This window comes from Bombina bombina, chromosome 5, assembly GCF_027579735.1.
Source record: "Bombina bombina isolate aBomBom1 chromosome 5, aBomBom1.pri, whole genome shotgun sequence".
Lineage (NCBI taxonomy): Eukaryota > Metazoa > Chordata > Amphibia > Anura > Bombinatoridae > Bombina > Bombina bombina.
In genome coordinates, this window is record NC_069503.1 from 986,366,624 (window position 1) to 986,385,910 (window position 19,287).

Sequence of the window (19,287 nt, forward strand, 5' to 3'; positions counted from 1 at the left end):
CGTAGGAAGTGTTTCCCCATAGGAAACAATGGGGCTGCGTTAGGAGCTGAACGCTGCTTTTTTGCAGGTGTTAGGTTTTTTTTCAGCTCAAACAGCCCCATTGTTTCCTATGGGGGAATCGTGCACGAGCACGTTTTTGAGGCCGGCCGCGTCCGTAAGCAACTCTGGTATCGAGAGTTGCATTTGCGGTAAAAATGCTCTACGCTCCTTTTTTGGAGCCTAACGCAGCATTTGTTTGAACTCTCGATACCAGAGTTAATTTTATGGTGCGGCCAGAAAAAAGCCCGCGGAGCGTTAACAGCCCTTTTACCGCCGAACTCCAAATCTAGGCCTTAGTGCCAGATTATGAGTGGCGCGCTAACAGTTTCTGTGCAAGCAATATCAGGCTTATTGCGACTCATTGTGCATGTTGGAAGTAGCGAGCGTATTACAAGTTGAAAGAAAACGCAATTGCTTGAGCACAATTTAATTTAACGTGCGTCAGGATAACGCAACCTCAGAGCTCTGGTTAACTGTTACGCTCCAATAAAAAATGTCACAAAACACTTAAAGTACACTCATAATAACACCTTCTAATAAAAATGATTTTAAAAAAATTGAATAAAAAAATTATTTGGGCTCAAAGATATGAGGTCTCAGGTGATAGGAAAAAAGGACTGCAAAGGGCTTTAACATAGAGATACATACATATCTAAAGATGTATATGGATTTATATAAATATATATATATATATATATATATATATGTGTAAGAGCAACAGAAGAGGGAAGAGCGCACAGACACGTTATACTCTTTATTTGCTCCAAAATCCTGAGCTGTGAAATAAGACAATAAAAGCAACTGCAAGCTAGCAGCATAAAATGTGATGTTTGATACACTGTCACACCGTAGTGTGTAAACTACACTTTGTGCTGTAGCACTGAAACACTGATAAAAACCAGTAAAACACTGCTGAACTAAGTGTTCGAGTCGGGGGCGTGGCCTGATGCGTTTTGCAATGCTATTGGTCGCTTCTTCAGAGGATCTCTGAAGAAGTGACCAATAGCTTATTTCACAGCTCAGGATTTTTGAGCAAATAAAGAGTATAACAATTTATACTTCCTACAGTCCAGTGTTTTAACCCCTCAGTGCCCTGCATTTTCAACTATATAAGTGCTTTTGACAGTGGACCAGCCAGCTGTAGAGCTCTCCGTTAACGATTAATCTTCTGTTGGGAGAGAAAACATAGGAGCTGGAAAAGAGGATTCGACTTGTTGTGAGAAGCCTCCCCACTTTCATCATACCTCATAGTGTTGAGGGTGTTACAGGTGAGTGCAAATTTGGCTTAAGTGTTGTATTATGCCCGTGGTTTCCTAACATACTACACCAGGATCCCTGTGTCTGTGCGCCCTTCCCTCTTCTGTTGCTCTTAGATTTCGCTGAGTTTTCCTCCTTGGATTTTCTCTGTTTCCTGGGGAATACTCTGCGAGACTCTCATGATTAACTCCTCCAACATATCAAGTAAAGACTGATTGTACCATACACAAGAGGACTGTAACATTACTACAGAGACTGGAGTTCTCTCATAATCCTTCAGGGATTTCAATATCTATAGCGCTAATACTCTCCCTGTGTCCAATATATATATATGTACATATGTATTTATATATACACATATAAACACATAAATACATATGTATACATACATAGACATACATACATAGATACAAAAAGAGGAGTTGGGGCACAAGCAAGAGCGCAAAATACCACTTATCTCATAATCTAGCCCTTAATGTTCAATCTTAATGACTACTAACCTGTAATCTCTTGGACCTACTAATTGCTATTGCATCCCAGTAACTTCTGCGTGTTACCCCTAGTACCTAATACCTACTGAGCACCCAATGGCCTCAACCTCCCTGACCCTCATAGTTTTAGATCTACCAAAAAAACTAACTTCCACCACAGCTAAATTGTTTACGCTACCATTATCCTTGAACAAGCAACGTGCAGTGATGACATTTTTCTTGATTAAAGACCCATCTCCAATCTCCAGTTCTCTTTTTCTCTAAAGTTTGGTACCTGTTATCCTTTTTTACAAAAATCCTGGTTTGTTCCCAATCTCTATAAGTAAAATGTCCCATATCTGATTTTCACTTAATTTGCTCATGTTTTTTCTCTGGCCAATATGTATTTTCCAACTTGGTCCCTGTATCTATCATCGTACCTCTCTTTAATCTAAGCTGTTTTTCACAACAGGGTTTTATTACCCTGTTGAAGGTATGTTTCCTCTTGTAGTTGTGCCTTCCACTGCTGAAATAATAATCTGATAGCTATATTATCTTAATATTCTAAATTGAAAGGGTTATCTGCCTTATTGGGTTATTCATTAGTTATTCTCAGTACTTGGTGTACAACTCTTGATACTTGATAACATAGATACCGCTCTTTAACAGCCTTCTAAACAGTGTTTAATTTCACAAACACTGTTGTTGTTTTTTTAGATTTTTGTTTTATAGGAAACATACTCTGAATAATAATATTTAAGTTGGAATACCAGACATGCTTTCTGCCTTAAGATATATGTTCTTTTTATACTGCTATTGAAAAACTATTCATAAACCCACAACTTTGGAAATGTAATGAATTATTTCCCATATTTTCCCACCACACAGTTTTAGTGTGAGTGTGACCTTTTATTTTATATTATCCTTTGCATATCTCTGTCTCTCTCTTTTTTAACTAATCCTTAGTTATTACAAAGTAATATATTGTAGAGTATGAGGCTGTTGTGTGGTCTTGGTTTGAAAGTATAAAATCTGTCACTGTATAAATTATCTAAGTTTCTGGTGCCTCTGTAAACACAAAAGAATGTAAAGCTTTTACCCTGATAAGCAAGTAACAGAACCCTGGGAAAACACTATGGGCTAAATCCTATATTTGCTGTTATTGATGGTGAAAAGGTTGACAGTGACGTGGCTTTCTCTCAACACAAATAGCCCAACCATACAATGGCTCATGAATTCCATCAGTAAAAAGTACTACGTAATAGTAATGAACACTATGAAACAGCAAAAACATCCTATATCTTTTTGCTATTACGTATAGCTAGGAACCCCAATACAAGGCTCACACAAAGAAAAAGAGCAGTGGAGGAATTATTGCTTGTCAGAAGTACAAATTAGGAGTTAAAAGATTCAACAAGAATTTGTGGGTTTATTTAGAAAGCATTTCATTTAAATGGACATGATTCCCAAATATTGAAACACTTGAAAGGGATGCAGCATAGCTGTAAAATGCTGACTAAAAATTTCACCTGAACATCTCTATGTAAAAAAGAAAGATATTTTACCTCAAAATATCCTAAGTATTCACACCCCATTGTAAAGGACATTAAGCAGCAAATCAGTATGCCTGTCCTGGGACTTGCAAACAGTTCATGACCTTGGCACTGCTGATGCTGATTGGCTGATGTTCATTTTTTCCTTTTCTTTTTTATTTTACCTGCAGTTGAGCAGTTACTGGTGAGCTGAGGAAATTTTAAATTAAAATACCTTCCTTTTTTACATAGAGATGTTCAGGTGATATTTTCCTGTCAGCATTTTCCTGTTATGCTGCATCACTTTCAAGTGATTTAGCATATAAGTATTATGTCCCTTTAAGTGATTTTTGTATTATTTTTATTGTTGTTAAGTTTTAGGTGTTGAAGGTGATATAATGGGTTAAATTTATTTCAGGATTGTGTAATTGGATATTTGTAATTGTGAATCACAAGGGGAGTTGTTTTGCAATGAGTAGGATCACATAGGTGGTTTATATACTTGGGGGTTTGCAGAGGGATGCTGTGAATTGTGGTAATTAGCTTAAAGGGGAATATTGTTGTGGGGCATCATGTAGAGGGGCTGGGTAAGCTGTTGGATTGATTGCTGTGGGCTCAGGTTAGCAGTTAACTATAGTAGAACTGGGGGACAGGTTAGCTATAAGTGGTAAAATCAGTGGGAAGGTCAAGGTTAGGGTTAAATGCAGGGGGGAAGAGTTACTGTTAGGGTTAATAGGCTATAACTCTAGTACCCTATATAATATGGCTCCCAGTGTTATTAAGGCTAGGTCAGAAGCCCCTTGCTTACTGGTCACAGTAATCAGCAGTTAGTAGTCGGCTTTTACTATAAAGGCTGTGACACACTGCAAGCGATGCGGCGTGAGGCGAAGCAGCTGCTTCGCTCCGCGTCGCATTGCTTCTGAAGTTCAAATATTTCATCTCTGAGCGCTCAGCTACGCGTCCTGACGCAGCAGAGTGCTCAGAGATGAAAAGGCAGGACACACTGAGCGCACACAGCTGCATGTACACGCTGCGCGTCGCTCCGCTTGCAGTGTGTCACAGCCTTAAAATAGTAATAAGTTTGTGATCCTATAACCGCTGACAAGACCCATTTTTCTCACAGAAACATCATTACAATCATATAAATCAAATTTAAAATATCCCTTGGAATTTTCAGCTGACACAACATACATTTCTCTCATTTGAGCACACAGTGTAATTTGTTTGCCGCATTCATTCTAATTTCTGGTGTAGAAAATAACATTTTGGGTTCTCAATAAATCCATTTATTAGACATATATTGTTGTCATGTTAAAGGATTACAAACTTTTCACATTTTTGGTGTAAATAAAACACATATTGTAAATTACATTTATGAAATTAAAATTACCAACCAAAAACTCTTTCAAAACGAAGCCTCATTTACTTCTAAAACCATTTTTTTTTTGTCTATATGTAATCCAACTCACTATTTTAGCACCTACGTGTATGTAAAAATGAACCAATCGTTTTCGCCGCTTTTGCATATCATTATAATACAAATTGGGACACAATCGCATGCGCACAAAAACGGCCCAAATAGCGTTTGCGCATATTGTCCTACTGACGCCGTAATTACCAGCACCTCACTATAATTACCAGTACCTCTAGGGAATAACGAGCAGGTCTGGAAGGGAGTGACGTTGTTGATGATGTTTCACAATCTCGTGCATGCACTGTTCAAAATTTGGCCGCCATCTTTAAACTGCGGTTTGCACACCGGATAGGATAGCAGCAGCAGATACCCACAGAGTGGGTTCGGAAAAATGTATTTATTAGAAATAGGATTGCAGCGATCAGGTAGGAAAGTCATAATGACATCCTATGACAAATATGTTTAGAAACATTAAAATATAAAAATGGTCCTTTAAATGTAGGGACCCTGTGTTTGTCAAGGAACTTGGGGGAAATACTCTGCTATAGTTCTAGCTCCTCCTACTCTGTCCCAGAATCAGTCCTAGTGAGACTTTTCTGAAAACATTTTGGACTAGATTACAAGGGGCGCACTAATGATAGCGCAGGCAATATTCAGACCTCACTGCTTAATGTGCATATTACAAGTTGAAAGTAAAAGGTTAAAAAAAACACACATCAAAAGCATATTAAAATAAACCATTACACTCATATATACACTATTTTATAAAAATATAATATTAATATTCAAGAAAAGGATTTTAAAAGGGATATTGTACATGGCAAGGTGTTTGACTGGAAAGGGCTCCAATGTATGTATATACCGTGTATATATATATATATATATATATATATATATATATATATATATATATACATACATATATATATATATATATATATATATATACATATATATATGTATATATATCTTGTGAAAATAGGTTACAAGAAATGGGTCATAAATTTGTAAAATTTGTACAAAGGGGCTACCCTAAAAAAGTTCTAGAGAATGAATTAAACCAGGTCAATTTAATCCCACGAGATGAATTATTAAAGAAAAAAACTAAAAATAAAAAGATGGATAGAATTCCTTTTGTCAGTACATACAATGTTAACAGTAAACGAATAACAGGGATAGTCAAAAAACACTGGCACGTTTTAAAAAGTAGCTATTAGGAAATAAAAGAGTTTCAGCCTTTACCATTGTTATCATATAAAAGACATAGGAATTTACAAGATCACTTAGTCAAAACAGACATAGGGAGTAGTAAATCTAAAATGTTAGTATCAAGTAAGAAAGGTACTTTCCCATGCTACAATTGCTCACACTGCAGTAGTGTCATAAGAGGGAGTGAAGTTGTACACCCTCATACAGGAAAACGGCACAATATTAATGGCCTATATACCTGTCAATCAGAGTTTGTGATATATTTATTGAAATGTCCTTGTGGCCTTATATATATATAGGGGAGACCACACAAAAGATGAAGGATAGACTTACCCAACATAAATATACCATACGTAAGGGTATAGCAGACCTCCCAGTCTCATCACATTTTAAGGAGAAAAATCATAATGTTAATCAATTAAGGTTCCAGATATTGGAACATGTCCCAATACAAAGAAGAGGACAGGATAGGATAAGGAAATTGCAACAGAGAGAAGTAATATGGATAAATAGATTAGAAAGTATGTACCCCAAAGGATTAAATAAAGATTATAATCTGTTTTTGTTTCTCTAATTTATAAACTGTGAATAATAATTGTGAACTCCTTTCTTTCACAAATTAGATCAAGATTCACATAAGAATTAAGGACAACAAGAAAAGGATATTTAAATCCTAACACTTCAAAAAAATCATAATTTAGTTAGAGCTGTTCAATGAAACAAATGTAAATAATTTGAGAAAAGACCTTTCTGCCAAATGCACATTACACACAATGCTGTGGTTGCATAGTTGGATTTTAACAACTGTAGAAAAATACTTACATCAGAAATGTCAAATATAGGAATCTGGTCATTTTGGTCAATAACTCGAATTGATACTTCACAAATGGTGTTATCTGCAAAGTAACAAAAGAGAATTTCAATCAATAAAAATAAAATTATTTCATGATTCAGGTAGAGAATACTATTTTAAAAATGTTTCCAATTTATTTCTATTATCAAATTGACGTTGTTCACATGTTATTTTTTTGTTGAAGATATATCGAGATAGGTAGAGTGTACATGCCTGGAGTACTACAACAAAGGATAACAAGAAAATTAAAATGTGAAAATAGAAGTATATTTGAAAGTTGCTTAAAATTATATGCTTTATCTGAATAATGAAAGAAAAATATTGGGTTTTATGTACCTTTAAGATGCACATACAATGTTCCCATCTGCAAATATGTTGGATATTTTTTTCAGTTATCATTTTGAATCTAAATCTGGTTTAACCTAACAATTCGCAAAAACCCAATGGTGGTTTCTTAAGTGCGCTAAACACAAGATGAAATATTAATATTTCACATTCCAATGTTCTTCACATAACAGAATATGTTATTTTTATTAAGTACATTTTTATATATATATATATATATATATATATATATATATATATATATATATATATATATACATACATACATATACAGTGGGGCAAAAAAGTATTTAGTCAGCCACCAATTGTGCAAGTTCTCCCACTTAAGAAGATAAGAGAGGCCTGTAATTTTCATCATAGGTATACCTCAACTATGAGAGACAAAATGTGGAAACAAATCCAGACAATCACATTGTCTGATTTGGAAAGAATTTATTTGCATATTATGGTGGAAAATAAGTATTTGGTCACCTACAAACAAGCAAGATTTCTGGCTCTCACAGAACTGTATCTTCTTCTTTAAGAGGCTCCTCTGTCCTCCACTCATTACCTGTATTAATGGCACATGTTTGAACTTGTTATCAGTATAAAAGACACCTGTCCACAACCTCAAACAGTCACACTCCAAACTCCACTATGGTGAAGACCAAAGAGCTGTTGAAGGATACCAGAAACAAAATTGTAGACCTGCACCAGGCTGGGAAGACTGAATCTGCAATAGGCAAGCAGCTTGGTGTGAAGAAATCAACTGTGGGAGCAATAATTAGAAAATGGAAGACATACAAGACCACTGATAATCTCCCTTGATCTGGGGCTCCACGCAAGATCTCACCCCGTGGGGTCAAAATGATCACAAGAATGGTGAGCAAACATCCCAGAACCACACGGGGGGACCTAGTGAATGACCTGCAGAGAGCTGGGACCAACATAACAAAGGCTACCATCAGTAACACACTACAGCGCCAGGAACTCAGATCCGGCAGTGCCAGACGTGTCCCCCTGCTTAAGCCAGTACATGTCCAGGCCCGTCTGAAGTATGCTAGAGAGCATGTGGATGATCCAGAAGCTGATTGGGAGAATGTCATATGGTCAGATGAAACCAAAGTAGAACTGTTTGGTAGAAACACAACTCGTTGTGTTTGGAGGAGAGAGAATGCTGAGTTGCAACCAAAGAACACCATACCTACTGGGATGCATGGGGGGGCAACATCATGCTTTGGGGATGTTTCTCTGCAAAGGGAACAGGATGACTGATCCGTGTACATGAAAGAATGAATGGGGCCATGTATTGTGAGATTTTGAGTGCAAACCTCCTTCCATCAGCAAGGGCATTGAAGATGAAATGTGGCTGGGTCTTTCAGCATGACAATGATCCCAAACACACCGCCCGGGCAACGAAGGAGTGGCATTTCAAGGTCCTGGAGTGGCCTAGCCAGTCTCCAGATCTCAACCCCATAGAAAACCTTTAGAGGGAGTTGAAAGTCTGTGTTGCCCAGCGACAGCCCCAAAACATCACTGCTCTAGAGGAGATCTGCATGCAGGAATGGGCCAACATACCAGCAACAGTGTGTGACAACCTTGTGAAGACTTACAGAAAACGTTTGACCTCTGTCATTACCAACAAAGGATATATAACAAAGTATTGAGATTAACTTTTGATATTGACCAAATACTTATTTTCCACAATAATTTGCAAATAAATTCTTTCCAAATCAGACAATGTGATTTTCTGGATTTGTTTCCACATTTTGTTTTTCATAGTTGAGGTATACATATGATGAAAATTAGCGGCCTCTCATCTTCTTAAGTGGGAGAACTTGCACAATTGGTGGCTGACTAAATACTTTTTTGCCCCACTGTATATATATATATATATATATATATATATATATATATCTGATGGATTTTTTGTAAAATATAAATCTATACATATATATATATAATATTTTTAATATTTTAATATTTTTATAAGATATCATTTTTTGTAATGTACTTTCATTTAGTCAATTACATTGTATATTCCACATTCTTTATACATAGGTACACAGGTAAGCCTATGTCCACACTTTTGTCTTTTTTTAACTTTTGTATTCCCCCTGTATATACAATTTCACATCTTTATAGATATTGATTCAATGTTGATATATAACTGTATGTCAGTATATGCTCTAGTTATAGCTATATATTTCCCCTGTTTGTTCTCCTACACTGGACACTGTCTGCCTGTTACCTAAGCCCCCCTCATGATTTTTATGACACCTCCTCCTCTCCCTGCACTTTCTGTATTCTTAGCTATTCTGTGTTTTAAAATATAATCTGTAAATTCCATTGAATTGGTCAGTATTGCTCCAGACTTGATAAAGGAAGGAACTCTTCCGAAAGCTTGTCAACTTATAAATGTATAGTTAGTTCTATAAAAAAAGTATCATTGTTAAATGCAATACTCTTGTTATTTTGATTTCTAATTTTTATAGGTATATATATATTTATTTATATTTAGAAATACTTAGAACATATTCACCTATGTGAAGAACATTGAAGTGTGAAAAATATATACAGTAACTGCTGACACGTGCAAAGAAACACGATAAACTCCTGCATCAAGTTTTAAAAAGGTTAAAGGCAAGTAGGTACTGTACATGTTTTAAAAACAAACTTTTACATGGATGCAAAAATTGTGTTGCTGTTCCTTTTTCATTAAGCATTATGGAGTATATGATTCCTGCTAAAACAGCTTTATTTGAATTTTATTTTACTTAAAGGGACAATTAAACTTTCATGATTCAGATAGGGTATGCAATTTGAAAAACTTTCCAATTCACTTTTATCATCAAATATGCTTTGTTCTCTTGGTATTCTTATTTGAAAGCTAAACCTAGGTAGGCTCTTATGATAATTTCTAAGCCCTTAAAGGGACATTGAACCCAAATTTTTTCTTTTGCAATTCAGATAGAGCATGACACTTTAAGCAACTTTCTAATTTACTCCTATTATCAAATTTTCTTCATTCTCTTGGTATCTTTATTTGAAATGCAAGAATGTAAGTTTAGATGCCGGCCCATTTTTGGTGAACAACCTGGGTTGTTCTTGCTGATTGGGGGATAAATTAATCCACCAATAAAAAAGTGCTGTCCAGAGTTCTGAACCAAAAAAAAAAAAAAAAAAAAAAAAAAAAAAAAAAAAAGCTTAAATGCATTATTTTCAAATAAAGATAGCAAAGGAACAAAGACAAATTGATAATAGGAGTAAATTAGAAAGTTGCTTAAAATTGCATGCTCTATCTGAATCACGAAAGAAAAAAATAATCCCTTTTTTACCCATTCCCCAGTTTTGCATAACCAACACAGTTATATTTATATATTTTTTACCTCTGTAATTACCTTGTATCTAAGCCTCTGCAAACTGCCCCTTTATTTCAGTTCTTTTGACAAACTTGCAGTTTAGCCAATCAGTGATAGCTCCCAGGTAACTTCATATGCATGAGCACAGTGTTATCTTTATGAAAAACATGAACTAACACCCTCTAGTGGTGAAAAACCTGTTAAAATGCATTCTTAAGAGGCGGCCTTCAAGGTCTAAGAAATTAGCATATGGACCTCCTAGGTTAAGCTTTCAACTAAGAATACCAAGAGAACAAAGCAAAATTGGTGATAAAAGTAAATTGGAAAATTGTTTAAAGGGACATTCAACACTGTTAACATGATTTGATATTGAAAAAAAAACCTGCGTGCAATTTCTGTCCGAGGACTGGATTCTGATTTGCTTATCAGTTGAAGAAGAAGGCAGCTACGTAACGGTGGGGGGAGTTCGGCTGCCATATTTACCGGGTATTAGAGTAGTTAGCGACGCTGATTAGGACAGAAGTAAGGCGGCAAGGCAGGAGGGGTATAGTGCAGGCGGATCTTCGTTTTTTTTTATTTTCAATATCAAATCATGTTAACGGAAGTGTTGACTGTCCCTTTAATATTACATGCCCTATCTGAATAATGAAAGATTGTTTTGGACTAGACTGTTCCTTTAAGGTAACTTTCCTTTACCATAACATATTAACATACTTACTACTAGAAACTGAAGTAAATATGATATTGGCTTTTATAAAATGAGACATGGATAAAAGGGAAATAAAGCATTATTATGCCCCAATATAAATTCATGGTAAGAACTCACCTTGAGTATGGAGTAAAGTTTTGTTGTCAAATTAATTAAAAATGATATTGGATAACTAGAAAGGGTTCTGATGGGCCACAGAATGAATAATTGGAATGGAGTATTTCTGTCATAATGGTTCAACTCTACCACTCACAAAGATGGTGCTCCCTTGATCTGATTTTCAGCTTTTGATGCACTCTCTCAAACTTTACAAATTCCCCTTTTCCTCTTTCTGGCCATTATCTCCTCACTTGTAACATCACAGCACTTCATACTGCTCTCCCCTTCTAACCCTCCCAACAAACTACACAGAAGCATCAAGTTACTAGATCAGCAACATCTTTCAAGCTCCCTCAAACCTCTGCTCTCTTCCATCTCTTCGTTTTCCTTTTCTGACCATACTATCTGTCGCTATAATTCCACTCTTACATTGGATCTTGACAACTTGGCACTTCCTACTATAGCTCGATAGTCACACACTCATTCTCAGCCCTGGCACACTCTTCTGACATGCTACCTACACAGATCTTCCTGCACTGCTGAGCAACAATGGAGAAAATTCTGTTTTTTAGCTGACTTTTTTCATTACAAGTGCATCTCAGGCACCTACTATTCTGCCCTTAACACTCCAAGCAGGATTACTTCTCTACACTTATCTCTACTCTGTCTTTAAACCCAAAATGTCTGTTTTCTACTTTGAATACCCTCCCCACCTCCTATTTTCACTTCTCTCTAAACTCAAGATTTTGCCATCCACTTCCCCAATAAAATTAATTCCATCAGAAACTAAAATCTTCTCTCAACAAACTACCAGTCTCCAACCCCCTCAACTGTTTACTGATGTCCAAAACCCACAAAGCCACAGATTCAGCTCTTTTGCTACTGCTACTGAGGAAGAAGTGTCTTCCTATTATATCTTCCTCTCACCTCACTACTTGTCCTCTTGATCCCATCCCTTCACAATTACTGCTCTCCCTCTCTCCTACTCATACGCTAATCCGCAAGCATTTTTCTCCCTCAGCACTGCTATATTTCCCTCATCCCTTAAACACTAATCACACCTATCCTCAAAATATCTTCTCTCTTTCTATCATCCCATCCAACTACAGCTCTATTTTCCTACCCCCCTTGCCTCAAAACCTTGTATTTTTGTATTATACATGTTTATCCCATTTCCTCACATTAAACTTCCTCCTTGATACATTGCAATCTGGATGTTGCCCCCAACACTCCACAGAAACAGCAATTATTAAGGTTACTAATGACCTAACTACAGCAAAATCAAAAGGAATCTTTTTTCTGCTAATCCTTCTCAATCTGCCTGCAGCCTTGGACACTGTTGATCACCCTCTCTTGTTCCCAAACCTCCAATTCCTTGACTTCTGCGACACAGCCCTCTTATAGTCCTCCTCATACCTGTTTAACCGGACCTTAAGTGTAACCTTCTCTGGCACATCCTTTGACCATTTACCCCTCTCTGTTGGGGTATCACAAGGCTCTGTCCTTTGCTTTCTTATCTTCTTATCTTCTAAATGTATACATCATCCTTAGGTTCTTTAATAAATTCCCACAGGTTTCAATACCATTTGTATGCTGATGATACCCAAATTCACCTCTCTGCACCAGACCTATCCCCTTCCTTACTAACTTGTGTCACTAAAGGTCTATCTAAGATTTCATCCTGGATGTCCTCTCATCCTAAATCTCTCCAAAACTGAGCTCCTTATTTCCCCCCTCTTCCAGAATCCCTAACCCCAAACAATTTCTATAACTGTTGATAATAACATCATTACCCCTATCCCGCATGCCCAATGTTTTGGGGTCACACTTGACTCAGATCTCTCTTTCACTCCTCAAAGTCTTTGGCCAATTCCTGCTGTTTCCACCTTAAAAAACATCTGCCACTTCCCCACACAACACACAACTAATACTTTAATCCACTCTCTCATCATTTCCTGCATTGGCTATTGCAACTCCTTCCTCTCCAGCCTCCCTAGCTGCCATCTATCTCCCTTAGAATCCATAATAAATGCTTCTGCCATGCTGACCTTACTTACATGTTGCTCCTCGTCTACTGCACATCTCTATTAGTCCCTTCACTGGCTTCCTCTAACTGCCAGACTAAAACACAAAATCCTGACTCTGACGTTCAGATCTGTTAATAACACTGCTACCCTTAAATCTCCGACCACGTCTCTAGATACTCTCCTTCAGGTCCCCTTCACTCTGCTCATGACCTTCTTCTCTCCTCCTGTCTTGTTACCTCCTTACATTCTTGTTTACAGGACTTCTCCAGATTAGCCACTATCTTGTGGAACTCTCTGTCCCGCTCCACAAGACTCTCCCCTAGTTTTCAAACTTTCAAGTTCTCCTTAATGACTCTTCTGTTCAGGGAAGCATACAATATACACTAACATTTTGTTAACTTACTTCCTCTCCTCCTTTTGTCATCCCCCTGAACCCACTTGGCATGTAAGCCTACGAACCCAGCTGCTTTGTAGATCACCTTCATTATACAAGTGCAACTCTTGGCAGGGCCCTCTATTCCTTTGTCTCCCATAATTGTTACCTTGCATATTAGATTCTTGTTTTTAGCACTGCAGAATCTGTTGGCGCTATACAAATAACTGATAATAATAATAGTATTAATATGAGGAGAGGTTAGCCTTATTGAATACATGAGATTTTATAATTACTTTATATAAATGTATTCATGGCAAGCCCTGTTCATACCAATTAAACTGTGAAACCATTTGCCTGCAGAGGTAGTGACCAGCAATATAGAAAATAGTTTAAACAGGGCTTAGATATATATTTTTTTTTTGAAGAACAGAATACAAGGTTGATGATTGCTTAAATTAATAAATAGGTAGGCCTTTTAAAATGTATTTACTTGGAAGGTTTCCATTATAAAAATAAAAGATTGAACTTGATGGACTTTGTCTTCTTTTAAAATTGTCTACTATGCTACTATATTACTATGGATGTAACTTGGTTTATTTATCTAGCATGATATTTTCAATATAACATTCAACCAAATAGTAAAACAGTAAATGGTAGCCATAAAACTAAATTTACATAATTTAATATTTAATATAAGCAATTATATTATGTTATAAATACTAACTTGTAGGAGGAAGTCCATCATCAGAAAGCTCTACAATTAAGGTGTACATAGGGACATCTTTAATATTTAGTCCTGGTTTTTTTAGCTGGATAGTTCCAGTGTGTCTTTGTATTAAAAACATGTCAGCTTGAGGCAATTTAGGATTCTGGTCCAGGAGTTCGTAGGTTACCAACGAGTTCTGATCCAAGTCAGTAGCCTCAAGAGTGCCTATACTGCTTCCTAGAGAAATAGAAAACATGGATAAAAAGATTAGATTGCCTGCTGTAAATGTACAACATAAAGAACAAATATTCAGAATTCACAGTATATTTTGTATATCACAGTATATCTTAAAGATTTATATAGAGGCCCCCATTTAACAATATGCGGACAGGCAATGCTCTCAGCCAGGGAACCTGTCTGCCCAAGTTTGGGCATGCAAGGCTGCATATGCTGCTCATATTTAACATTGTACAACCGATTATGCACAAACAGGGCTCGATCATTTCTCTTTTTTTTTACTTATATCAGGATGTTTGTCTCATTTACCTATATTCAGATATATGTTTATTTTAGTTAAGTTGGCCTACTTATCAGTTGTACATACTTCCTGTGTAAGATTACATTTTTCAGTCATATTTAATGTTAATAAAGTTCAGATTTTATGATTTGAAAAAATATCATTGTTAGGATTTGGTCTTATTTTTCTTGAACAAATATGACAAGGCCATAAGCCCATTAAAACAGATATATCTGCAAAGTTAAAGGACAATTAAATACATTGGAATTGCATGATCAAAAAGTGCACAATAAAAAGACAATGCAATATCACTTACTCTTAATTTTAAATAAGCAATATATTTTTTCTAATAAATTTCAAAATTTCCTTTAATTCGCCAGCTCCCCTATATCATGTGACAGAGACCCAGCCAATCACAGACTCATATAAACAATTTGAAATGTAAGACAGAGTGGCCGATTTATCAAGCTCCATATGGAGTTTGATGCCCCTTGTTTCTAAGGAGCATCAAGACCACTAAAGGGACATCTAAAGACCACTGCTCCATAACTTGTCCACCTGCTTGAATACGTTCGGGCTGATTGACACTCCCTGGTAGCGGCCAATTGGCCGCAAATTTGCAGGGGGCGGCATTGCACCAGCAGTCCACAAGAACTGCTGGTGCAATGATAAATGACGACAGCGTATGTTGTCGGTATTTATCTATGTGCAGCGGACATAATACGCTACATCGTATCATGTCCGCTCGCACTATAATAAATATACCCCTAAGCATTTACATTGACATGAAGAATTGAATGCATATATGTATCCATTGTTAACGCGTATACATGCTCAGTAGGAGCTGGTGCCTCACAAAGTGTGCATATATAAAGACTGTGCACAATTGTTTTTGCCTACTAGGGATCATGGGATATTTTTACTCAAAAGTAATAAGAAATCATTTCCCTCTTCATTTCCTCCAACCCCAAACACAAATTTCTAAATATAGAGTTGTAGATCCAATAGTCATTACACGCTTATAGTTACAGCCATACATGTCCAATAGGTAAATTAGTCAGGATGATTTTTGTCTTACCAACTCCTTCATTTTCCTGAACTTCAAACACTGTCACAGCATTTGGACAAAGAGGGCTATTATCATTAACATCCAAAACATTCACCTCGATTTCAAGAGGCCTTGCCACAGTACGTCCATTCTCATTATTAGCAAAAGCATAGAATATATACTGAAAAATACAAGGAAATGAAAATGCATTATTACAGCAGGTGTTTAATTGTATATGCCATCATTTTAAAGACAGTAAACCCTTAAAGGGACATAAAACAAGTTGGGATAGAGACAAAATATAATAATATGTACTTTAATTACTTTACCTGCAAATTTATACTGCAGTGCCTCGCCATTAACCCTTTCTTTTTAGTTTCTGAATTGTAAAGCTCTAACTCCCCCAACACTATTCCTTTTATGGTTGTATCTATGTTTATTGTTCTTTTGGTAGAATGCAAAAGTGAATAGGGATTATCTGCTGGAGCATACCTAGAAGCTGTGAACTCAGTTGAAATACAATGCCTGTGTCTAAACACTGATAAGAGGGGTGGAGTTAGCTGCTCCAGGCAGCTTAGCTATCTAATTCATGTTGCTTATTTTTGAAAATAATTTCAAAATACTTGCCAGCAATTTTTAAACAATTTTTATGCAAACTATTTTAAATTAATTATTCCTTTTAGGATATGCACAGATCTCAAGCTGTTTTATGGCACTTTAAAGAGACATGAAACCAATTTATTTTTTCAGACAGAGCCTACTTTTAAAAAAAAAAACAAAAAAAAAACCCACATGTCTCAAATTTACTTCTTTTATCAAATTTGCTTTGTTCACATGGTATATTTTTTGTTAAAGAGAATACCTAGGTAGGCAGTGTGCATGTGTATGAACTATATGCTTTTGAGCACTAGATGGCAGCAGTCTTTTCAAACTGTATTACTTTGTTAAAGAGACAGTAAACATTAAAGGGACATGAAACCCAACATTTTTCTTTCATGATTTAGGTAGAACATACAATTTTAAAGGGATACTTAACCCAAATTTTTTCTATTGTGATTCAGATAGAGCATGCAATTTTAAGCAACTTTCTAATTTACTCAAATTCTTTTCATTCTCTTGGTATCTTTATTTGAAATGCAAGAATGTAAGTTTAGATGCCGGCCCATTTTTGGTGAACACACTGTGTTGTTCTTTCTGATTGGTGGGTAAATTCACCTACCAATAAACAAGTGCTTTCCATGGTCTGAACCAAAAAATTGCTTAGATGCCTTCTTTTTCAAATAAAGAAAGCAAGAGAACGAAGAAAAATTGATAATAGGAGTAAATTAGAAAGTTGTTTGAAATTGCATGCTCTATCTGAATCACAAAAGAAAAAATTTGGGTTCAGTGTCCCTTTAAGCAACTTTCCAGTTTACTTCTATTATCAAATTTGTTTCATTTTCTTGGTATCATTTGTTGAAGGAGCAGCAATGCACTACTGGTTGTTAACTCAACACACTGGTGAGCCAATCACAATCGGTATATATATGCAGCCACCAATCAGCAGCTAGAAAATAGGTTCTTTGCTGCTCCTGAGCTTACCTAGATAAACCTTTCAGCAAAGGATAACAAAAGAAAGAAGCAAATTAAATAATATAAGTAAATTAGAAAGTTGTTTAAAATTGTACACTTTATCTGAATCATGAAAGAAACATTTGGGGTTTCAAGTCCCTTTCATTTTCTTTTTACATAATTTTGCATTACATCACCTGCTTTATCTAGAATAGGAGTGCTAACAAATTAAGGTGAATGTCTTGATCAAGCAAGTTGTGATTTGAGAAGAAACACAGAGCCAGACAGGAGGGCTATAAGCAATAACACCTAGGACTTGGGATTATAGAGAAAAATCATATTTTTTAAAAGGTAACACTCATTGTGTTTATTGATTGTGCACATACTACACAAATATGTAAAACATGTTTTTAACATATACTGTCCTTTAAAGGCATTATTGCAAAACTGAGCCTACCTACCTGATTTTTAATAAACAATACCAAAAGTATTTGTGTTCGTTTGAATTTTGACCTTTCTTTTTAAGAATTAAACTAAGACATAGTAAGCAGTTGAATAAAAAAGAGCTTTTTCATACACAACATCACATATCACACAATAGCATTTTATCATAATAGAAACTCCAAAATATATTGAGTATTTGCAATTTGTAGTTACCTGGCTACTGAGTTTGTTAGTATGAACCTGTCTTCTTGAGCCAGGATAGGATGTGGTGTGTGGATGGGGCTTCCTTAAAGGGACAGGCTAGTCAAAATTAAACTTTCATGATTCAGATAGGGCATGCAATTTTAAACAACGTTCCAATTTACTTTTATCATTAAAGGGACACTGAACCCAAATTTTTTCTTTCGTGATTCAGATAAAGCTTAACCTTGGACAGCACTTGTTTATTAGTTGATGAATGTATCCACCAATCAGCAAGAACAACCCAGGTTGTTCACCAAAATGGGCCGGCATCTAAACTTACATTCTTGCTTTTCAAATAAAGATACAAGAGAATGAAGAAAATTTGATAATAGGAGTAAATTAGAAAGTTGCTTAAAATTGCATGCTCTATCTAAATTACAAAAGAAAAAAAAATTGGGTTCATTGTCCCTTTTAAATTTGCTTTGTTCTTTTGCTATTCTTAGTTGAAAGCTAAATCTAGGTAGTTTAATATGGTAATTTCTAAGCACTTGATTTCCGCCTCTAATCTGAAAGCATTTGACAGTTTTTCACAGCTAGAGGGCATTAGTTCATGTGTGCCATATAGACAACATTGTGCTCACACCCGTGGAGTTACCTAGGAGCCAACAATGATTGGCTAAAATGCAAGTCTGTGAAAAGAACTGAAATAAGGGCTTAGATACAAGGTAATCACAGAGGTAAAAAGTATATTAATATAACTGTGTTGATTATGCAAAACTGGGAATGGGCAATAAAGAGATTATCTATCTTTTAAAACAATAAAAACAGTCCCTTTAACAGTTACTTTCTTTCACCTGCTGGTAAAGCCCTTGGATTAATTGTAGCCAATAGAATTTAGCTGATGACAGATAAATGCTTAGCGTATGGAAGGCAGTAAATGAATAGCTATTACACAGGAATAAACTATATTCAAAATTATAAACACTCTAATTTAATAACTTGAAATATATAGACATTAGACAGTTAACTAAACCATCAAGTCACCTCTCATTTAAAGGGACAGTAGACATCTTAAAAAAATTAACAAATTTTAAAAAAACGAACATCCTTTTCACTGCAATTGTTTTTCAGTAGCCAAACTCCATCCACCATTTAGCTTTTTTGGGG

General features: G+C 35.8%; 1 protein-coding gene across 1 annotated transcript in view; it reads right to left on the minus strand.

Moving 5' to 3' along the window:
* Positions 1–19,287, minus strand: part of CDH17 (cadherin 17) — a 182,832-nt gene that overhangs the window by 21,573 nt on the left and 141,972 nt on the right. The window contains exons 9-11 of the mRNA XM_053715204.1: positions 15,973–16,123; positions 14,396–14,614; positions 6,744–6,817 (exon numbers count right to left, since the gene is read on the minus strand). Coding sequence (XP_053571179.1) covers positions 6,744–6,817; positions 14,396–14,614; positions 15,973–16,123 — 444 coding nt within the window. The remainder of the gene's footprint in view (positions 1–6,743; positions 6,818–14,395; positions 14,615–15,972; positions 16,124–19,287) is intronic.